The 23,482-nt window shown below is 39.8% G+C and overlaps 1 protein-coding gene across 1 annotated transcript in view; it reads right to left on the minus strand.

Annotated features, from left to right (window-relative positions):
• Positions 1 to 477: 477 nt before the first annotated feature.
• Positions 478 to 23,482, minus strand: part of LOC150077726 (MFS-type transporter SLC18B1-like) — a 296,012-nt gene continuing 273,007 nt past the window's right edge. Inside the window, exons 12-13 of the mRNA XM_090385228.1 lie at positions 9,016 to 9,109; positions 478 to 660 (exon numbers count right to left, since the gene is read on the minus strand). Coding sequence (XP_090241354.1) covers positions 478 to 660; positions 9,016 to 9,109 — 277 coding nt within the window. The remainder of the gene's footprint in view (positions 661 to 9,015; positions 9,110 to 23,482) is intronic.

Below are 23,482 nucleotides of genomic sequence, written 5' to 3' on the forward strand. Positions count from 1 at the left end.
GAGCAAGATGAAGAATCTCATTAGCAATGAGCTTGCCCAATTCAGGTATTACTTATTTAGAGATGCAATGTAATGTCACCTATTTGCTCAACTGCTCTCAGTTATTTAATGTAGACACCAAAAAAAATTGTTCTTGAAAGGTAATAGGGGTTGTAAACTGAGTCGGAAATGGCTGGAGAACATGGAAACTTATCACTGGGCCTATCAGACTCCTGCATCCCAACTATGTGAGTTAAAAGAATGATCCTAAAGGTTATTCTTTCTTTTTTTTTTTTTTTTCTTTGGAAAAATATCTAAATATCTCTGAAAAAACATTTTTTTAAGTTTTTTAAAATAACTGCTAAAACATTTTACATCACTAACACTATGGAAGTAACCAAATGCTTCAATAATAGCATATGCCCAAAATCACTGATGATATTAAATAATAACTGTCTAATATATTAATACTTACTGAAAAGATATTCACAATATATACTACACAACTGGATAAGAACATTCTGTTGTATAGGCTGGCTTCTGATCTAAAAGCAAAGGTTCTTGCTCAGATAAAGTATGTGGTACAGGTACTTTAACTTCAGTGAATCCAGACTCCTCATCAATTGATAGTTCTCCAAAACATTTGAAAGGATTGATCCATGCTATTGTAGCTATTACACTCTAAAAAGAAAAGAAAAGAATAATATATGTTATCATCAATGGCACTTTATTAGAAGTAAGAAATTTATTGTAATATGTAATATAAATAAACATACATAACTTTAATCGTGTCTTTTGATCTATCCATCAAGAAATAAACTATTCAAACACTACACACGACAAATATTTTAAAAAATGAGACCATATTAAAAACCAGGCTCAAGCTAATGGGAATACTGTGGCTCAGAGGAGAACTGAGGGAGGGCAGTTGCCCTCTGAATCACAGCCTGTTAAAATGCACTGCTTGCATGACGTTTGTGGAGCAATCGGGTACAGGACATGATATTACCATGGTACAGGACATGATATTACCATGGGGGATGTCTTTGGATGTGCGCAATGCAAGGATTGGTGTAATGAAATCAGGCGACAACTCAGCGTTGTTATGGGCCTATATGAGAGCTTGAAGGACAGGGTGGATACCCTCGAAGGATCTAAATTGAGGGGCCCATCAAGCTCTCAGCTGCCCACATCAACGCCAGAGCTTGCACTTGGTCATCACGCAACACAGTGGCAACCCCCAAGGCAGAATGCACTGGTCCCACAGGAACTAGTAGTTGTTGGTGACTCTATTGACGGAAATGGGGAACATGCTTTGTAAAAAGGATAGGTGGAACAGGACAAAAGGTATGTCTGCCAGGGGTAAAGGTTGATGACGTTGTAGAGCGGATATCATCTCTTAAGGGCACAAAAGGTGATATAGTTGTACACGTTGGCACTAATGATATTACGAGTAGGAGACCGGCAGAATTACTTAACAAGTACAGGTCACTATTGAAAAAAAGCCGCGAATCAGGGTTGAATTTGAAAGTGTCTGCAATTCTGCCCAGACACGATAGGAGGGAGTATATGATGAGAGCCCTGTCGCTCAATTCGGCCCTGGAAAGATTGTGCAAGGCTCAAGGGATAGAATTTTTTTTCAGCCTGGTCTGTACTTGTTAACAGGAGAGACTGCTTCTAGAGGGATGGGATACACTTAAATATAAAGGGTGCAAGAATATTTCCTGATACTATTCAGGCAGCGTTAGGTGGATCGGAAAACTGCTAGTTTGGGGGGGATACAAGGATGAATAGATTAACAGTAGCCACTGGCAGAGGTGAAAGTGATTCTTGCACTGCTTCTGTTGGAATGAGCAGAAGACTGGATATTTCAGAGACTGCTGCGAGTTGTTGCGGCACAAGTAAACACATGGGTTGTGTTAGGGTAGCTAAGAATAAGAACAGGTGCATGTATACTTGCGTGTACACCAATGCTAGGAGTTTGGTAAATAAATTTGATGAATTTGAAGTATTGCTCAAAAACATCAAAGGCAGATACTGTTGGGATATCAGAGTGGTGTCACACAGATTTAAGGAATGCAGAACTCGAATTTAGGGAGTACAATGTGTACAGGAAGGATAGACGGGATAGGAAGGGAGGAGGGGTTATGCTATTAGTTAAGAAACACAAACTCCAAGAAAGTGAAGCCAGTCGACATCGCAGGACAGTGCAGTGTCGAGTCAGTTTGGTGTGACGTAAGCATTGGGAGATTAAAATTGACTCTGATGAGTATAATAAAAAACTGTACAGGGAAATAGAGTGGGCCAGTAATCAGAGAGTCTTATAATGGGGGATTTTAATTTCCCAGATATTGACTGGAATTTGTGGGTTGGTCGCTCACACACTAGTAAGGCTTTTTTGGATTTATTGGATGATTGTTTCCTCATTAGCATGTTCGGGAGGCAACTAGAGAGAGTAATACTCTTGACCTGATTATCAGTAGTGATTCTTCATGCATTAAGAATCTGCAGATAAAGGAACCACTAGGTGGCAGTGATCACAGTGTGCTGAAGTGGGATTTATTCAAAGAGGTAACTACCATCAGCGGTAAAGGGAAGAGTTTTTGCTTTCGTAAAGGCGACTACGATGGTCTGAGACAGTATTTAAATTCTATACAGTGGGACCAACTGATGATGTTACCAACAGCAAATTCACAATGGGAAGCATTCAAAGAATTTATCTTGGAAGCTACTAGGCTTTACATACCAACTAAGAAATACTGTTCAAGGTTTAGGCCTAAATGGATGTCAGATGAACTAATGAGACATATGGTAGAGAAGAAAAATGCATGGGATACATACAAATTAATGGGTGACGTGGAAGCCTATGATATATATAAGATGGTCTGTAACCAAGTCACAAAGGAGATTAAGCAGGCAAAGGCGGATTATGAGAAATCTTTGGCAAGGGATGCAAAGAAAAACAACAAAGAGTTCTTTACTTATGTAAATTCTAGAAGGAAGGGGATGAATCAGATTGGTCTACTTAATTTCGATTGTTCAATTGTTGATGATCCTGCTCAGGTAGCTAACAGACTAAATGAATATTTTGCATTGACATTCACACATGAGGAGTTATTCAACGAGGGGAATGCCAGAGGTGTATTCAACTCTGGCAGTAAGCTAGATAATCATGTAATAACTGAGAGTAAAGTGGAGGAGAAACTGTTGAAGATAAACACAAGAAAGGCACCCGGGGTGGATGGGATCTATCCAGTTATATTAAAGGAGGCAGCAAAGGAAGTAAGCAAACCCTTAGCCATAATTATGAGAGCTTCCTTAGACTCAGGGGAAGTATCCATAGACTGGAGATGTGCAAATGTGACCCCAATTCACAAAGGAGGATCAGCCTTTGATCACAAGTAATTATAGACCTGTGAGTCTAACTTCTGTTCCAGGAAAACTAATGGAGGCACTGGTTAAAGAAGCACTACAGGATCATCTAGACAAGACTTCAGTTATAGCTCGGGCACAGCATGGTTTTGTTAAGGGGAAGTCTTGCCTGACCAATTTGATTAGATACTATGATGCCGTCACAAAAGAACTGGATGCAGGGAATAACTTTGATATTATATACTTGGATCTTAAAAAGCTTTTGATACTGTTGCACAAGGAAGACTGCTGCACAAATTGGAGCAATGTGGCATTGGAGGTAAATTGCTGCTATGGATAAAGGGGTGGTTGAGGGGGAGAAGACAGAGAGTGGTAATGAATGGACACTGCTCATCGTGGACTAATGTTATTAGTGGAGTTCCTCAGGGTTCAGTGTTGGGTCCATTATTTTTTTCTGTATTTATAAATAATATTGATGATGGTATATCAAGCTTAATGTCCAAGTTTGCAGACAATACAAAGGTTGGCAGGGTTGTCAAGGACACTACTGACACTATGCTGCTGCAACAGGATGTGGAAAGATTGAGCAGATGGGCTGAGAGGTGGCAAATGAAGTTTAACATTGACAAATGTAAAGTACTACATATGGGAAACAGCAACCCCAGAGCAACATATCAACTCTGTGGTACTACACTGACAGTGGTAGAGAATGAAAAGGACCCAGGGGTAATTGTGCAGGCAGATATGAAGTTCTCTGAGTAGTGCAGACAGGCTGCAAGTGTAGCTCGTGGTGTCTTGTCAACGATATACAGGAATTTTTCTAGCAAGGATAAGGAGGTGATTATTCCCTTGTATAAGGCAATGGTCAGGCCACACCTTGAGTACTGTATGCAGGCCTGGAGGCCTCATTTCACGAAGGATGTAGAACTGCTGGAACATGTACAGAGAAGGGCAACAAGATTAGTTAATGGAACAAAGGGTTGCTCTTACGAAGAAAGGCTTAAGACTAGGAGACTTAGGAAAGGCTTAAGACTCTCTGGAGACTAGGCACCGGTGAGGTGATCTGATAGAGGTGTATAAAGCCTTGAATGGTTTGAGCATGCTCAATGCTGATGGGATTCTTCCTCTTGCACAGAATAATCACCTGAGAGGGCATAAATTGAAATTGAGGAAAGACAGATGTAGGATAGATGTGCGAAATTTGTCTTTAGCCAGCGGGTAGTTGGTTGGTGGAGCAGACCTCCATCCCTTGTTGTGGAAGTTGATAGCCTAAATAAATTTAAGGTTCAGCTGGACAGGTATTTCGAACGAACGGAGGGATGAAGTGAAAGTTTTTTTTTTTTTTTTTTGGCTGATGCTGCATAAGCTTGCTTTCTTGCATCATATGCCTCTACTAATGCTAATGCTAAATCCATGCCAGTTTCTATTCACATACAGAATGACAAAGAACAAGGAGTACAAATTTGCCTTTCTTAAGCTGTTGACATCAGGTTATAAAAGATATCTCTAATCCAATGTCTAGCTATCTCACAGCCTTGTTCCCCACCATGCCCACTCCATTAGCTTAGTCTTGTTGAAAAGTCGATTCCATGGTGACTCCATGTTCTTCTCCTATCTCAGATTAAAGCAACCTGGCTAAATTTCTTACTGTAAAAGGTTTCTTTTACAACCTCTCTTTTCCCTCCTATTACTTCACATTTACCAACACTATATGCCTAGATATACTCAGCACATTCTCTGGAGTGCATTTCTTTTAACTATGTGTGTTTTGTGCTTATCTAAGTGAGTTTCAGATCTTCTCCCTGTCTTGTGAATGTATATCTTTTACATATTTACACTTATATTACATATGTTCTATTATAATCTGGTGTCAGATCTTTGTGCAAATTTTCCATTTTATTAATTAGCTTAAAGATCACCACAGGACCAAAACAGATCTCCCCCCCCCCATAAGCTGAGATTGAGACCAATAATAACTTGCCTTTCTTGGAACGCTGGACTCTAAATCCAATCCTGTGCACTGAGCCAGTTCATGGGATTTAGAAGCCAACAGATTCTGAGCAACATTGGTAAAAAAAATCACAGATGAAATAAACACTATTATTTTAATAAAATTATTAAAGACTTTTTTTAAATAATTCAGACTAATGATTAAAAATATTGATGATGAATAACTTATGATTACTCAGCGTTGGTCTGTAGTAATGAAAGACCCTTCATGCTAAAGAGAGGCTGTGTGAGGGAGGCTGAGCCATATGAAATTAATGATTTCAAAATTACTGATGACAGTATATTAAAAAAACTTTCATGCATAAAGGCAAGTAAGTCTCCCGAAGTTGATGGCATATACCCAGTAATTTTGAGGGAGATGACCAGAGAGTGTATTGAACCAGTGAGGTTAATTATGAGGGCATAATTCGACTAAGGAAAGATTCCTTTGGATTGGAGAAGTGCCAACATATCGCCAATACAGAAAGGTAGTTCTAAGAGTAAAGTTTGTAACTACAGACCAGTCTGACTTCAGTGGTAAGGAAAGTAATAGTAGTAGCAGAGGCATGTGATGCAAGAAAGCAAGTTTATTTAGCATCAGCCAAGAAAAAAAAACATTTCACATCCATTCCCTTAAAGGTTTGTTCCAGGAATCAACTATCAGATGGCTAAAGGCAAATTTCCGCACATCTATTCCACAACCGTCTTTACTCAATTTCAATTTATGTCCCCTCAGGTTTGTAATCTAAGCAAGAGAATCTCATCAGAATTGAGCCTGCTCAACCCATTCAAGGCCTTACACACCTCAATCAGATCACCTTGCAGGTGCCTAGTCTCCACTTAAGCCTTTCTTGGTAAGAGGACCCCCTTTGTTTCCTTCACCAATCTTTTTCAAGCAAATCTACATCCTTCCTAAAATGAGGCCTCCAGACCTGTACACAGTACTCAAGGTTTGGCCTGGCCATTGCCTTATACAAAGGGATAATCACTTCCTTTTCCCTACTAGCAAAATTCCTGTATATCATTGACAATACCCCATAACCTGCTCTGGCAGTCTGTCTGCATTGCTCAGAAAACTTCATATCTGGCTACACAATTACTCCCAGGTCTTTTTCATTTTCTACCAACCACACAGTTCGTATGTTTCTTTGGGATTACTTCTTTTCTAGATCCTGTTGCAGTAGCACATTGCCGTCATTAATAACTATGCCAACTTTTGTGTCATCTGCAAACTTGGACATTAAGCCTGATATACCTTCATCAATATCATTCATAAATATAAAAAACAACACTCTTAGACAAAACTCTTAGAGACAAGGATTAACTGTGCAATACATTTAGACATTTAGAAAGAAAGCATTCTGAAGGATAAACAGCATGGTTTTGTTAAGGAAAAATCAGTTTTAACTAAGCTAGTAAATTATTTTGACACAGTTACTCACGAGATGGATGTAGCAAACAATTTTGACAAAGTTTTTTTGGATTTTAGCATTAGCATTAGTAGAAGAATATGATGCAAGAAAGCAAGCTTATATAGCATCAGCCAAAGGAAAAGAAAAAAAAAACCTTCCCATTTCACCCATCCATTTAATCCAAATGTTTGTCTAGTTCTGCATTGAACTTATTTAAGTTGCTGACCTGCACACAACAACAGATGGAAGTTTCTTCCAACCATCAACCCACTGCTGGCTAAAGGCGAATTTCTGCACATCTGTTCTACAATTGTCTTTTCTCAATTTGAATTTATGTTTTCTCAGGTGAGTAATCTAAGCAAGAGGAAGAATCCCATTAGTATTGAGCTTGCTCAATCCATTCAAAGCCTTATACACCTCAATTAGATCAACTCGCAGGTGCCTAGTCTCCACAAGCTGCAATTTGCAGAACTTAAGCCTTTCTTGGTAACAGCAACCATTTGTTCCACTCACCAATCTCGTTGTCCTTCTCTGTACTTGTTAAGGGCACAAAGGGCGATGTTGTAGACATTGGCACTAATTACATTAAGAGTAGGAAATCTGCGGACTTACTTAACAAGGAAAGCAAAATTGAGAGTAGGAGTGCTATAGGCCTAATGACTCTGAGGAGTACAAGGAGTGGGCCAGCAAATCACATGGTCTTATAATGGGGGATTTTAACTTCCCAGATATTATTATTATTAGCCATATGGTTCAAGGAACCCCGAGGTTTATGCTGCACCAGCCAAAAAAAAAAAAATTTCTGAGTTACCCTGACAGAGAGAGAGCAAAGTAGAAGGAAATCAAGACAGAGAAGAATGATAATATCCAGCTCAGGACCCTGGATGTGCCAAGCCCATATTCACCAGATGTGAGCCTCTGGGATTAACAGACTGGAACTTGTGGATTGGTCACTCGTAAACTAGCAAGACTTTTGTGGATTTATTGGATGATTGTATTCTACAGCAGCATGTTTGAGAGGCAACCTGAGGGAGTAGTACTCTTGATCGAATTATTAGCAGTGTTTATTCATGCATGAAGAAACTGAATATAAAAAAACCATTAGGTGGCAGTGATCACAGTGTACTGATAAGGATTTATTTGAAGATGTAACAAGGGGTAAAGGGATGGGTTTTTGCTTTCGTTAAAGTGACTACAGCAGTCTCAGGCAGTTTTTAAATTCTATATGGTGGGACCAACTGGTGATGTTACCAACAGCAAATTCTAAATGGGAAGCATTGGAAGCTACTAGGCTTTTCATTCCAACTAAGAAATACTGTTCGAGATTTAGGCTGCATGAGTAGCTCATGGTGTCTTGTAATGATATACAGGAATTGTGCTAGCAGGGATAAGGAGGTGATTGTCCCCTTGTATAAGGCAATGGTCAGGCCACACCTTGAGTACTGCATACAGGTCTGGAGACCTCATTTTAGGAAGGATGTAGAGCTACTGGAACAGGTACAGAGAAGGGTAGCGGATTGGTGAGTGGAACAAATGGTTGCTGTTACCAAGAAAGGCTTAAGTTCTGCAAATTGCAGCATCTGTAAAATAGGTTATGTGTGGTGCCTAGTCTCCAGATCGAGGCCTTATACACCTCTGATTGAGGTGTATAAGGCCTTGAATGATTTCAGCAAGCTCAATGCTGATGGAATTCTTGCTCTTGCTGAGATTCCACACCTGAGGTGGGGGCATAAATTCAAATTGAGGAAAGACATGCAGAAATTTGCCTTTAGCCAGCAGGTGGTTGATAGTTGGAACAAACGTTCATCAGTTGCAGTGGAGTTCAACAACTTAAATAAGTTCAAGGCAGAACTAGACAAACATTTGGAGTGAATGAATGAGTGAAATGGGAAAAGTCCCCCCCCCCCCTCTTTGGCTGATGCTATATAAGCTTGCTCAGGTAGCTGACAAACTGAATGATTATTTTGCATCTACATTCACATATGAGGAGGTCTGTAGTGAAGTAGACACCAGAAGCTTATCAAACTCTGGTGGGGAGCTAAATGCTTTTGTAATTAGTAGAAGCATCATATGCTTCTACTAATGCTAATGCTAAGATATTTAGATAGAAGCAGACATTGCCTACCCTCAGATAACTATAATGGCCCTGAGTGTTGAAATTAATAGCTAACAGAAAGTATATGAATGAATAAATATAAACATCACCTTTTATTCGATAATTATTAATAGTATATATATATATATGTATGTACATCAGACTTACTGCTAATGCAGAACATGCAGCCATTATGGTTGAAGCCCAAGGAAATGTTAACAGATCACTTAAAAAACCTCCTAAAGTTGGACCAGCTACTTCACTGAAAACAAGAAAATAGCAAATCTCTTGAGACGCCTTATAAAATAATCATAGTCATACATGACTTAAAAATGCTATGCTAAATAAAATATACAAATATCATTATAACACGAAATACTAAACAAAGCAGAACCAAATAGAGTTTCAAAGCTTATAATGTAGCTGTGTATATATATTTCTTATTTAAATTTATTTTTTTGTTCAAAAGATATTTTAAGCACTGTAAAAATCAAATATCATGTTCATAAAATTTTTAGAAGCTTATAATATGACTGCATAATAATATTTCTCATTAATATACAAATATTATAATATAAAAAATTTTACAATGGACAGTAAACAAATAGTTCTAATCATTTAAAAAAATGAAAATTATTATTAGGGAAATATAGGAAATAAGCAGGAGAAATGTGTTGTTGCTTGTCAATTTAAATTATCGAACTCAACAGTTCACATATGAAATCTCATTATTCAATACAGAAATAGTTTAATTTTGATAAAAGGAAAATGTGTTGTTATTAACCAGCCAGCAATGACAGGTAAGTAATAACTACCACAGGAATTCCTGGACTTATGTAAGGGTTGCATTTTTTGGAATGCTACGTAAGTCGCAATTTCCCCCATGCTTGTGCAGTCCTTGCAACTCTGCTCGCTGAATTGATTGAATAAAAAAAGAAATGTTCGACGAACATGCAAATAGAATTATTTATTGTATTTATTCAATTTTTTATCTCATGCGCAGGAAAAATGACAAAAGCATGCAATTTAAAAAAATTTCAAAATTATAAAATTACAAAAAAAGAGAGAAGACAGGCATAACTTCAGTAAGTTTTACCTCTCAAGCATTGTTGCCAGAATCGACGTTTTCAGCTGTACGTTGCTGCGGAGGTTGAGGGTTGTGGAGATTTAGAAGGGGTCGGCCGCTCAACCGAAAGAACATATTAATGGATGACTGGATGGTGGCTTTTTCCTTTTCATTGTAGATTTCTTTGTAGCAAGCAATCATATCATCCACCCCTCTGTTAACTTTTAAGAATAGTTTGCTGTCAGGATCCATCTTCCCAAACCTCGCCATTGCCGATGCAATTTTCAGAAAATGCCATTGCCATCTCTCTGGTGATGAAGCATCTCAGCTCCTCATTTGGCTCATCTTGAGCTTCGTCAGCATTTTCTTCTTTCACTATTGCTGCCTGCAAGTCATTAAGTTCTTTGTTAGATAATTCCTTCTCTTCTTCCTCAATTAACTACTCCACATCTTTGGCATCAACCTCCAACTGAAGTAGCTCTGCAACCTTTACAATCTTATCTGTAACCTCTTCATATGATTCGTCTTTTCAAAGCCTTTTACCTGCCATGGGCATATTTTCTTCCATGCGGCATTTAAAAAATTTTAGTAATTTCAGCCGAGGCCTTATTTTTTTATGGCGTGGTAAATATTGTAGGATTTCCAAAAGTCTCTTAATTTAAATTTTTCTCATCGTCTACTGCAGAGAATGCCTGAGCAAATGTATGATAAATAGTATGCTTTTAAATTCAAAATAACACCCTGATCCATAGGGGGAATGAATGAAGCCATGTTTGAGGTAGAAATATGACTCTCACGTTCAAATTGAAATCATCCATCTAGATGCGTAGGATATTCAGGAGCATTATCTAATAGAAGCAAAATCTTGAAAGGAACGTCAAAGTCTTTACGATATTTTTCAACCTCGGGAATGAAGCAACATTTAAACCAATCCTCAAAGAGAGATATTGTTATCCATGCTCTCTGGTTCGATTGTCATTGTTGTTATTTGGTTTTTAGGAGCATTAGCAACTAAGGCCATATTGCTCAAGGGATATGCGGTGGTCATTCCCTGACCTTTCTGCATCCTCCATATTTGGTGGTCACAGGCTCGAACCCCCGTTCTGATCAAGAAGCGTGTGCTACACACTGCTGCTCCTGCCCACCTGGCTACAGAGCCACCCCCTGGTTCGATTGGAAATGCATGGGTAGGGTGGCTTTATTGATGCCTTTAAATGCACGAGGATTTCCAGAAAGGTACACAAGCAGTTGTTTTAATCTGTAATCTCCTGCTACATTAGCCCCAAGCAAGAGCGTGTCCCTATCTTTTGACACCTTGAAACCTGGCATTGCATTTCTTCTTTGACGATGTATGTTCAATCCGGCATTTTTTTCCAATACAGAGCGGTCTTGTCAACGTTAAAAATTTGCTGCATTGAATAGTCGCCTTCAACAATAAATTTTTTCCAACACATCACAAAATTTCTCTGCAGTTGCAGAATCAGCACTGGCAACTTCACCGCATACTTTAACATTGTGGAAACCAGTGTGATGCTTGAACCTATTAAACCACCCATTGCTTGCTATGAATTTGAATTGGGCATCGCCGCACTTATCCTTAATATCTTTATAAATATTTGTTGCTTTTGCTTGAATGGCCATTCGACTCAGGGGCACTCGCTTCTGAATCTGATTTTCTATCCATATCATTAACAGCTGTTCCATCTTCGATATATCACCTGAATGCTGTTTTGTGATCACTGTTGATCTTAAGTGCATTGATCCTTTGATGTGTTCTTTTATACGTGCACTGTCCTTTAAGATAGTATTCACTATTGAAGCAGTGAGACCTAATTCCCTTGCAATAGATGACAAACTTTGTCCTGCTTCGTACTTCATGATCATTTCCATTTCTAAATCAATTTTATTTCAGTTCCTGGCACTGCCAGCACCTGCAATTTTCGTTGGTCACTTTCCCTTCATCATTCTAATACATAAATAGGAACGAAGAGAAGTTTCTGAAAATTTGTTTTTATATGATTGAAGATTTCAGTGAAGGGGAACACATTTCAACATAATAGCATAAAAACCCACAGAATTGCAGTTATTGGTATTATTGCAAATGCAATAAGATCGAGTTTACTACCCGTTTATAATTAGATGCACTAACAGAAAAGCCCAATAAACCAGAAAGTCCAAATTGTTTTTATTGTTTTTTGGTCGTGACCTCCAGAAACATGCTTTAGAAAAATATCATAAAGGTGTTCAAAATTGATTCTTATAATGGGAACATATGATAACGATGAAAGTGTAGTGCAATTGCCATTATAAATATGACCTTTAAGAGAGATAAATAGTTTAGTAATATAGTGAAATTTTCAACTTCCAAGGACGTGGATCGAATTACAAAAAAAAACAAAAAAACAATGTGTTGTTGGTTGGATTCACATTGCGATATTTTCACGATACCTCCATTTATTCCTATGGGATGCAAAATACGTTTCCACAATTTTTTTTAAGTTTGCACCGGCAACTAAAACTTACGTAAAGTCGAATTTCCGTAAGTCGAGTATTACATAAGTCAGGGAGTTCCTGTATATATCATTAAAAATATATTTCCAATGCTGCTGTACTTTTCAAGGATACTCTAAAGCTGAGGCCATAAATTGATCAAGATCAAAGTCAAGGTGTGTTTGTTTTCATTGCGGCCTCCAAGGTTTCCCCTATAAGCCACTATAGCATCTGAAATGGCAAAAGCTAAGACCAGCAAGTGTAATGTATGTAGGGTGAAAGTATGTGTATTGTTATGTTGAGTGCTGGCACCTGGAAACTTTGCAGCCGGGGGGGACACCTGGTTCCTTGACTCCCAACCTTGGCCACGAGGAGGCGTGCCAGGGTTGGGAGTCAACTACCCTTTAGCTGAAACTCTTTTAGCATTAGCATTAGCATTAGTAGAGGCATTTGATGCAAGAAAGCAAGCTTATGCAGCATCAGCCAAAAAAAAAAAAAAAAAAAAGTAACATAAATAAATAAAAATAACCACTTCCACTTCACCCCTCTGTTCGTTCGAAATACCTGTCCAGCTGAGCCTTAAACTTATTTAGGCTATCAACTTCCACGACAAGGGATGGAAGTCTGTTCCACCCACCAACCACCCGCTGGCTAAAGGCAAATTTCCGCACATCTATCCTACATCTGTCTTTCCTCAATTTGAATTTATGCCCTCTCAGGTGATTTTTCTGAGCTAGAGGAAGAATCCCATCAGCATTGAGCATGCTCAAACCATTCAAGGCTTTGTACACCTCTATCAGATCACCCCGCTGGTGCCTAGTTTCCAGACACTGTAATTTGCAAAACTTAAGCCTTTCTTCGTAAGAGAACCCCTTTGTCCCATTCACCAATCTAGTTGCCCTTCTCTGTACTCGTTCCAGCAGCTCTACATCCTTCCTGAAATGAGGCCTCCAGGCCTGTATACAGTACTCTAGGTGTGGCCTGACCATTGCCTTATACAAGGGAATAATCACCTCCTTATCCCTGCTAGAAAAATTCCTATATATCATTGACAATACACCATGAGCTACTCTTGCAGCTCGTCTGCACTGCTCAGAGAACTTCATATCTGCCTGCACCACCACCCCCAGGTCCCTTTCATTCTCTACCACTGTCAGTGTAGTACCACAGAGTTGATACGTTGCTCTGGGGTTGCTGTTTCCCATATGTAGTACTTTACATTTGTCAATGTTAAACTTCATTTGCCACCTCGAAGCCCATCTGCTCAACCTTTCCAAATCCTGTTGCAGCAGCATAGTGTCAGTAGTGTCCTTGACAACCCTGCCAACCTTCGTATCGTCTGCAAACTTGGACATTAAGCCTGATATACCATCATCAATATCATTTATAAATACAGAAAACAATAAAGGCCCCAATACTGAACCCTGAGGGACTCCACTAATAACATTAGTCCACGATGAGCAGTGTCCATTGATTACCACTCTCTGTCTTCTCCCCCTCAACCACCCCTTTATCCATAGCAGCAACTTGCCTCCAATGCCACACTGCTCCAATTTGTGCAGCAGTCTTCCATGTGCAACAGTATCAAAAGCCTTTCTAAGATCCAAGTATATAATATCAAAGTTATTCCCTCATCCAGTTCTTTTGTGACTGCATCATAGTATCCAATCAAACCTTAACAAAACCATGCTGTGTCCTAGCTATAACTGAAGTCTTGTCTAGATGATCCTGCAGTGCTTCTTTCACCAGTGCCTCCATTAATTTTCCGGGAACAGAAGTTAAACTCACAGGTCTATAATTACTTGTGTCAGCCTTTGATCCCCCTTTGTGAATTGGGGTCACATTTGCACATCTCCAGTCAATGGGTACCTCCCCCGAGTCCAAGGAAGCTCTCATAATTATGGCTAAGGGTTTGCTTACCTCCTTTGCTGCCTCCTTTAATATAACTGGATAGATCCCATCCACCCCAGGTGCCTTTCTTGTGTTTATCTTCAACAATTTCTCCTCCACTTTGCTCTCAGTTATTACAAGATTCTCTAGCTTACTGCTAGAGTTGAATACACCTCTGGCATTCCCCTCGCTGAATAACTCCTCATGTGTGAATGTCGATGCAAAATATTCATTTAGTTTGTTAGCTACCCGAGCAGGGTCATCAACAGTTGACCCATCGATCTCAAGTGGACCAATCTGATTCATCCCCTTCCTTCTAGAGTTTACATAAGTAAAGAACTCTTTGCTGTTTTTCTTCGCATCCCTTGCCAAGGATCTCTCGTAATCTGCCTTCGCCTGCCTAACCTCCTTTGTAACTTGGTTACAGATCAACTTGTATCTATCATAGGCGTCCGTGTCACGTGTTAATTTGTATGTATCCCATGCATTTTTCTTCTCTGCCATATGCCTCATTAGTTCATCTGTCAACCATTTAGGCCTAAACCTTGAACAATATTTCTTAGTTGGTATGTAAAGCCTAGTAGCTTCCACGATAAGTTCTTTGAATGCTTCCCATTTTGAATTTGCTGTTGGCAATATCATCAGTTGATCCCACTGTATAGAATTTAAATACTGTCTCAGTCCATTGTAGTCGCCTTTACGAAAGCAATACCCCTTCCCTTTACCCCTAATGGTAGTTACCTCTTTGAGTAACTCCCACTTCAGCACACTGTGATCACTGCCACCAAGTGGTTCATTTATCTGCAGATTCTTAATGCATGAAGAATCACTACTGATAATCAAATCAAGAGTATTACTCCCTCTAGTTGCCTCCCGAACATGCTGATGTAGAAAACAATCATCCAATAAATCCACAAAAGCCTTGCTACTGTGTGAGTGACCAGCCCCCAAATTCCAGTCAATATCTGGGAAATTAAAATCCCCCATTATAAGACTCTCTGATTTACTGGCCCACTCTATTTCTCCGAACAGTTTCTTATTATACTCATCAGAGTCATTAGGCCTATAGCACACTCCTACTCTCAATTTTGATCTCCCAATGCTTATGTCACACCAAACTGACTCGACACTGCACTGTCCAGCGATGTCGACTGGCTTCACTTCCTTGGATTTTATGTGTTTTTTAACTAATAGCATAACCCCTCCTCCCTTCCTATCCTGTCTATCCTTTCTGTAGACATTGTACTCCCCAAATTCCAGTTCTGCATTTCTTATATCTGTGTGACACCACGTCTCTGAAATCCCCACAATATCTGCCTTTGATGTTTTGAGCAATACCTCAAATTCATCAAATTTATTTACTAAACTCCTAGCATTGGTGTACACACAAGTATACATGCACCTGTTCTTTTTCTTAGCTACCCTAACACAACCCATGTGTTTACTTGTACCCCAATGATTCCCAGCAGTCTCTGAAATATCCTGCGTCTTATTTTCCAGGCTGCGGCTCATTCCAATAGAAGCAGTGCAAGAATCACTTTCACCTCTGCCAGTGGCTACTGTTAATCTATTAGTCCTTGTATCCCCCCAATCTAGCAGTTTTCCGACCCACCTAACATTGCCTCGATAGCATCAGCAAACATTCTTGCACCCTTTCTATTTAAGTGTATCCCATCCCTGTAGAAGCAGTCTCTCCTGTTAACAGTACAGACCAGGCTGAAAAAAATTCTACCCCTTGAGCCCTGCACAATCTTTCCAGGGCCGAATTGATTGACAGGGCTCTCATCATATACTCCCTCCTATCGTGTCTGGGCAGAATTGCAGACACTTTCAATTTCAACCCTTAGTTGGTATGTAAAGCCTAGTAGCTTCCACGATAAGTTCTTTGAATGCTTCCCATTTTGAATTTGCTGTTGGCAATATCATCACTTGATCCCACTGTATAGAATTTAAATACTGTCTCAGTCCATTGTAGTCGCCTTTACGAAAGCAATACCCCTTCCCTTTACCCCTAATGGTAGTTACCTCTTTGAGTAACTCCCACTTCAGCACACTGTGATCACTGCCACCAAGTGGTTCATTTATCTGCAGATTCTTAATGCATGAAGAATCACTACTGATAATCAAATCAAGAGTATTACTCCCTCTAGTTGCCTCCCGAACATGCTGATGTAGAAAACAATCATCCAATAAATCCACAAAAGCCTTGCTACTGTGTGAGTGACCAGCCCCCAAATTCCAGTCAATATCTGGGAAATTAAAATCCCCCATTATAAGACTCTCTGATTTACTGGCCCACTCTATTTCTCCGAACAGTTTCTTATTATACTCATCAGAGTCATTAGGCCTATAGCACACTCCTACTCTCAATTTTGATCTCCCAATGCTTATGTCACACCAAACTGACTCGACACTGCACTGTCCAGCGATGTCGACTGGCTTCACTTCCTTGGATTTTATGTGTTTTTTAACTAATAGCATAACCCCTCCCCCCTTCCTATCCTGTCTATCCTTTCTGTAGATGTTGTATTCCCCAAATTGCAGTTCTGCATCCCTTATATCTGTGTGACACCACGTCTCTGAAATCCCCACAATATCTGCCTTTGATGTTTTGAGCAATACCTCAAATTCATCAAATTTATTTACTAAACTCCTAGCATTGGTGTACACACAAGTATACATGCACCTGTTCTTTTTCTTAGCTACCCTAACACAACCCATGTGTTTACTTGTACCCCAATGATTACCAGCAGTCTCTGAAATATCCTGCATCTTATTTTCCAGGCTGCGGCTCATTCCAATAGAAGCAGTGCAAGAATCACTTTCACCTCTGCCAGTGGCTACTGTTAATCTATTAGTCCTTGTATCCCCCCAATCTAGCAGTTTTCCGACCCACCTAACATTGCCTCGATAGCATCAGCAAACATTCTTGCACCCTTTCTATTTAAGTGTATCCCATCCCTGTAGAAGCAGTCTCTCCTGTTAACAAGTACAGACCAGGCTGAAAAAAATTCTACCCCTTGAGCCCTGCACAATCTTTCCAGGGCCGAATTGATTGACAGGGCTCTCATCATATACTCCCTCCTATCGTGTCTGGGCAGAATTGCAGACACTTTCAATTTCAACCCTAATTGACGGCTTTTTTTCATCAGTGACCTGTACTTGTCAAGTAATTCCGCCGGTCTCCTACTCTTAATGTCATTAGTGCCAACGTGTACAATGGCTATCACTGTGGCTATCAGGCAAGCCTGGGAGCCCTAAGATATTTAGGGAAAGGAAGTGGAAATAAGAATGAAAAGTACAGAGATTGGAAGGGTAAGTTGGATAGAAGATAAGGGAAAGAAGAAATAGACATCCCCTGAAATAGAAGAGAAAAGTTTACAGAAGTTTATAGAAAAAAGTGAAAAGTGGACTATATTCTATTTTCGTTTTTAAAATTTAATCTTATGATTCTTAGGCAAATTTGATAATAAAACATAATAAAACCTGGTTTTGAAAATAAAATGCTACCAATCTATCAATAGCTACTAACTATTCAAATACCAAAACCTCAACAATCTAACCATTCAATTGATTTTAGCCATATGTTCATAATGTACAGATTATATTCGCAAAAGTCAGCCACACCAAAGTTCAGCTATGGGATAACAGGTATGAAAACTAAACAATCATGAAAAACACACAGTAATAACTATGTCAGCAAGTAAGAATTTCCTTTCCTATAGCCTGAGTGTGGCCAAGCACCCAAGTGTACAAGAATAGCAGTTGATTTACATCCAATGAACAACGCAATCGAAAATCATAATACCAACTTCAGTATGAATAGTTCAATAAATTCAAAGCCAGTTTATAGATTACAGTTTATCTTGAACTCGAGATGCTTTAAGAACATATCCTGAGTAATGTCCAATTAAAGTTTATGGAGGTATATTTTAACTTACACATATCAAATTCACACCCAATGAAGAGCAGAAAACCAGACACATTCAGTTCATTTACATTCTACATCCATCAATAACAATCAGTGTCAGTGTATATCTTAGTATGATATCTCTTCACCAAAACGTGTGGTAGCCAAATCAATCTAATAATTAAATCAATCAAATCAATCTAATATTAGCAATCAAATCAATCTAATACTTACAAATTAACACATGACACAGAAGCCTATGATAGATACAAGTTGATATGCAACCAAGTTACAAAGGAGGTTAGGCAGGCGAAGGCAGATTACGAGAAATCCTTGGCAAGGGATGCAAAGAAAAACAGCAAAGAGTTCTTTACTTATGTAAACTCTAGAAGGAAGGGGATGAATCAGATTGGTCCACTTGATATTGATGGGTCAACTGTTGATGATCCTGCTCAGGTAGCTAACAAACTAAATGAATATTTTGCATCGACATTCACACATGAGGAGTTATTCAGCAAGGGGAATGCCAGAGGTGTATTCAACTCTAGCAGTAAGCTACAGAATCTTGAAATAACTGGGAGTAAAGTGGAGGAGAAACTGTTGAAGATAAACACAAGAAAGGCACCCGGGGTGGATGGGATCTATCCAGTTATATTAAAGGAGGCAGCAAAGCAAGTAAGCAAACCCTTAGCCATAATTATGAGAGCTTCCTTGGACTCAGGGGAGGTACCCATAGACTGGAAATGTGCAAATGTGACCCCAATTCACAAAGGAGGATCAAAGGCTGACACAAGTAACTATAGACCTGTGAGCTTAACTTCTGTTCCAGGAAAATTAATGGAGGCACTGGTTAAAGAAGCACTGCAGGATCATTTAGACAAGACTTCAGTTATAGCTCAGACACAGCATGGTTTTGTTAAGGGGAAGTCTTGCCTGACCAACTTGATTGGATACTATGATGCAGTCACAAAAGAACTGGATGCAGGGAATAACTTTGATATTATATACTTGGATCTTAGAAAGGCTTTTGATACTGTTGCACATGGAAGACTGCTACACAAATTGGAGCAGTGTGACATTGGAGGCAAATTGCTGCTATGGATAAAGGGGTGGTTGAGTGGGAGAAGACAGAGAGTGGTAATCAATGGACACTGCTCATCGTGGACTAATGTTATTAGTGGAGTCCCTCAGGGCTCAGTGTTGGGTCCATTATTGTTTTCTGTATTTATAAATGATATTGATGATGGTATATCAAGCTTAATGTCCAAGTTTGCAGATGATACAAAGGTTGGCAGGGTTGTCAAGGACACTACTGACACTACACTGCTGCAACAGGATCTGGAAAGGTTGAGCAGATGGGCTGAGAGGTGGCAAATGAAGTTTAACATTGACAAATGTAAAGTACTACACATGGGAAACAGCAACCCCAGAGCAACGTATCAACTCTGTGGTACTACACTGACAGTGGTAGAGAATGAAAGGGACTTGGGGGTGATTGTGCAGGCAGATATGAAGTTCTCTGAGCAGTGCAGACGGGCTGCAAGAGTAGCTCATGGAGTATTGTCAATGATATACAGGAATTTTTCCAGCAGGGATAAGGAGGTGATTATTCCATTGTACAAGGCAATGGTCAGGCCACACCTAGAGTACTGTATACAGGTCTGGAGGCCTCATTTCAAGAAGGATGTAGAGCTGCTGGAACGAGTACAGAGAAGGGCAACAAGATTAGTGAATGGAACAAAGGGGTGCTCTTACGAAGAAAGGCTTAAGTTTTGCAAATTACAGTGTCTGGAGACTAGGCACCAGCGAGGTGATCTGATAGAGGTGTATAAAGCCTTGAATGGTTTAAGCATGCTCAATGCTGATGGGATTCTTCCTCTAGCTCAGAAAAATCACCTGAGAGGGCATAAATTCAAATTGAGGAAAGACAGATGTAGGATAGACGTGCGGAAATTTGCCTTTAGCCAGCGGGTGGTTGGTTGGTGGAACAGACTGCCATCCCTTGTGGTGGAGGTTGATAGCCTAAATAAGTTTAAGGCTCAGCTGGACAGGTATTTTGAACGAACAGAGGGGTGAAGTGGAAGTGGGTTTTTTTTTTTTTTTTTTTTTGGCTGATGGTGCATAAGCTTGCTTTCTTGCATCAAATGCCTCTACTAATGCTAATTCTTAACATACTGGATCCACAACATTCCCTACTAAAGGGCAGCTCCTTTCAAAAGAGGTAAACGAATCATTGTTAACCTCAAAACAGAACCAAAGTTTGCATTCTGCATTTAATTAATACATCTTTAAAAAAACTATTAATATCAAATCTCAGACGGATTCATCCATTTTCCTCTAATACATTACTATAAAGATGCTTCTTTCATCTGTATAATTTATCTGCAATGTCAGAAAAAGCATTAAAATTTTTCCTAGAAAATTGAGGCATTTCATCCTCATTATATACATTTGTAAGTAACTGGAGGTTGAGCATAAGGTCTACATACAAATAACAATCAATTGATCAATCACAAATCAGGATTTTGTCAATCACAATAGCATTAGTTGAGGCATACGATGCAAGAAAGTACGCTTATGCAGCATCAGCCAAAAAAAAAAAAAAACACATTCCAATTTCACCCCTCAATTCATTCCAAGTGTCTGTCCAGCTCACCCTTAAATTTATTTAGGCTATCAACTTCCACAACATAAGATGGAAGTCTGTTCCACCAATCAACTACCCGCTGGCTAAAGGCAAATTTCCACACTTCTATTCTACAACTGTCTTGCCTCACCTTGAATCTGTGCCCCCTCAGGGTCATAATCTGAGCAAGAGGAAGAATCCCATCAGCATTCAGCTTGCTCAAGCCATTTAGGGCCTTATACACCTCAATCAGATCACCTCGCAGGTACGTGCTCTCCAGGCACTGCAATTTGCAGAACCTAAGCCTTTCTTGGTAAGAGCACCCCTTTGTTCTCCTCACCAATCTTGTTGACCTTTGTACTCGTTCTAGCAACTCTACTTCTTTCCTAAAATGAGGCCCCCAGACCTGTGCACAGTACTCTAGGTGTGGCCTGACCATTGTTAACCTTTGTATAACAGGATAATCACCTCCCTGTCCCTGCTAACAAAATTCCTATATATCATTGACAAGACTCTATGACCTGTCCTGGCAGCCAGTCTGCACTGCTCAGCAAACTTCATATTCAACTGCACAATTACCCCCAGGACTTTTTCACTTTCCACTTCCCTGAGTTAGAACCACACAGTTGGTATGTTTCTCTTCGGTTATTGCAACCCATATGCAGTACTTTGCATTTGTCAATGTTAAACTTCAGTTGCCACTATTCAGCCCATTTGCCCAACTTATCTAGATCCAGTTGGAGTAGCATACTGTCTTTACTGTCGTTAACAACCCTGCCAACCTTTGTATCGTCTGCAAACTTGGACATTAAACCTGATATACCTTCATCAATATCATTGATAAATATACAAAACAACAATGGGCCCAACACCAAATCCTGGGAACCTCCTTTGTGAATTGGTGATACATTTGTGCACACCTCCAGTCCATGGGGACCTACCCTGAGTCCAAGGAAGCTCTCATAATTATGGCTAAGGGTTTGCTTACTTCCTTTGCTGCCTCCTTTAATATAACTGGATAGATCTTGTATATTCCAAGTGCCTTCCTTATGTTTATCTTCAACAATTTCTCCTCCACTTTGCTCTCAGTTATTACAAAATCACTTAGCTTCCTGTTAGAGTTTGAGAAACCTCTGACACTCCCCTCATTCAATAACTCCTCATGTGTGAATGTTGATGCAAAATACGCATTCAGTTTGGTCCTTGAGGTTGTCACAGACATTCTCTCAGATATGCCAGACAAGTTGTACTTGCTACCTGGGAGTCTAAAACGCTGATGGAACTGATATTCAGGTGACACTCAAGTCAAGTGGACCCAATTTCGGTGAAGTCCAGACGGTCTGTGACAGCCAAATCCTCTGCTTGCACCTTCACGATGGTGGGAGTGTTAGTAATCCTGGGTATAACCTCCATGCACAAGTACATGGTGGGTGACCACCCAGGTGTGAACCAACGTAAGCAGGGGTCAACATGTGGCACCCACACCACATGGAGGATTGCCAACCCTCTATGTTACCAGGCAGTACTAGGTGGTAGATGACTCTCATCAACCGGTGAAATACCACCACTTTGCTTATTGGAGGCTTGAAGTGGTGGAACCCATGTTTAATCTCTAGAGCTAAGTTCCGGTCAACCTATCTTCCCTATCTCTTCCATCATGCAGTATGATTGATGACTTTTGAGATTATGATGAACGTCGTGGCGAGATCCAATATTCCTTACATTTCGAGGGTACAGCTCTGAAACGGTGTTCGCAGGCTGGCCGCTAGTTAGTACACCGGACCGAACCTATTGGTAACTCTCTAGGAGGCTTCTGGATCAGCTAGTGTATAATCTTGCTACCTCTACTCTGCCAGATAGTGACTGGAGGGAGTCCGAGTAGTGTGTATGCGGGGAGCATTGTCGAGGTCACGTTATGTCAAGGATCTGGGTATATTCTTACCTCGTGTATGCCATATCCAAAAATTTCATTACTTCATACAGCATGTCCCACCCACTTTTTCTTACCATTGAATACACCATGAATTGTCAAACTAATAGAGCAAGCTCAACCGGTGAAATACTACCACTTTGCTTATTGGAGGCTTGAAGTGGTGAAACCCATGTTTAGTCTCTAGAGCAAAGTTTGCGGCACCCCCCTTCCCCCATACTTCTCCTTCAACCCATGCATGGTACTAAGTACTATAGGTTTTGATAACTTTCGTGTTTGGGGTTTTCATAAAAAAAAAAAAAAAAAAAAAGCTTATCTGCGAAAAGATCTAAACCTCCCAAACACTTACTAATTCATTTCACAAATATACGTGGTCTCAATTCTAATCTCAACGATGTCCATTTCCACTTGCAGTCTGCCAAATCCCATGTACTTTTTCTGACAGAATCTCAGTTATCGGTTGATTCAACCACTGTTCATCTCAGATGCCCAAATTATTCGCTGTATGCTTCCTTTCGCCTCAAAGGTGGTACTTGTGCATATGTCCGTTCTGATATTCCCTGTCAGACTTGGCAATTTGGAATCTCCTCTCTTTGATCTTCTCTGGCTTAAAATCTCTCTACCTCATTGTGTCAAATTCATCAGTTGTCTCTACCGTTCTCCCAACTCCACAAATCACTTGGAGCTCTTTGACTTCCTCTCTTTGCAACTTGACTTTCTCCA

Source organism: Mastigoproctus giganteus, chromosome 11 (assembly GCF_048544385.1).
Source record: "Mastigoproctus giganteus isolate SK-2022 chromosome 11, ASM4854438v1, whole genome shotgun sequence".
Classification (NCBI taxonomy): domain Eukaryota; kingdom Metazoa; phylum Arthropoda; class Arachnida; order Uropygi; family Thelyphonidae; genus Mastigoproctus; species Mastigoproctus giganteus.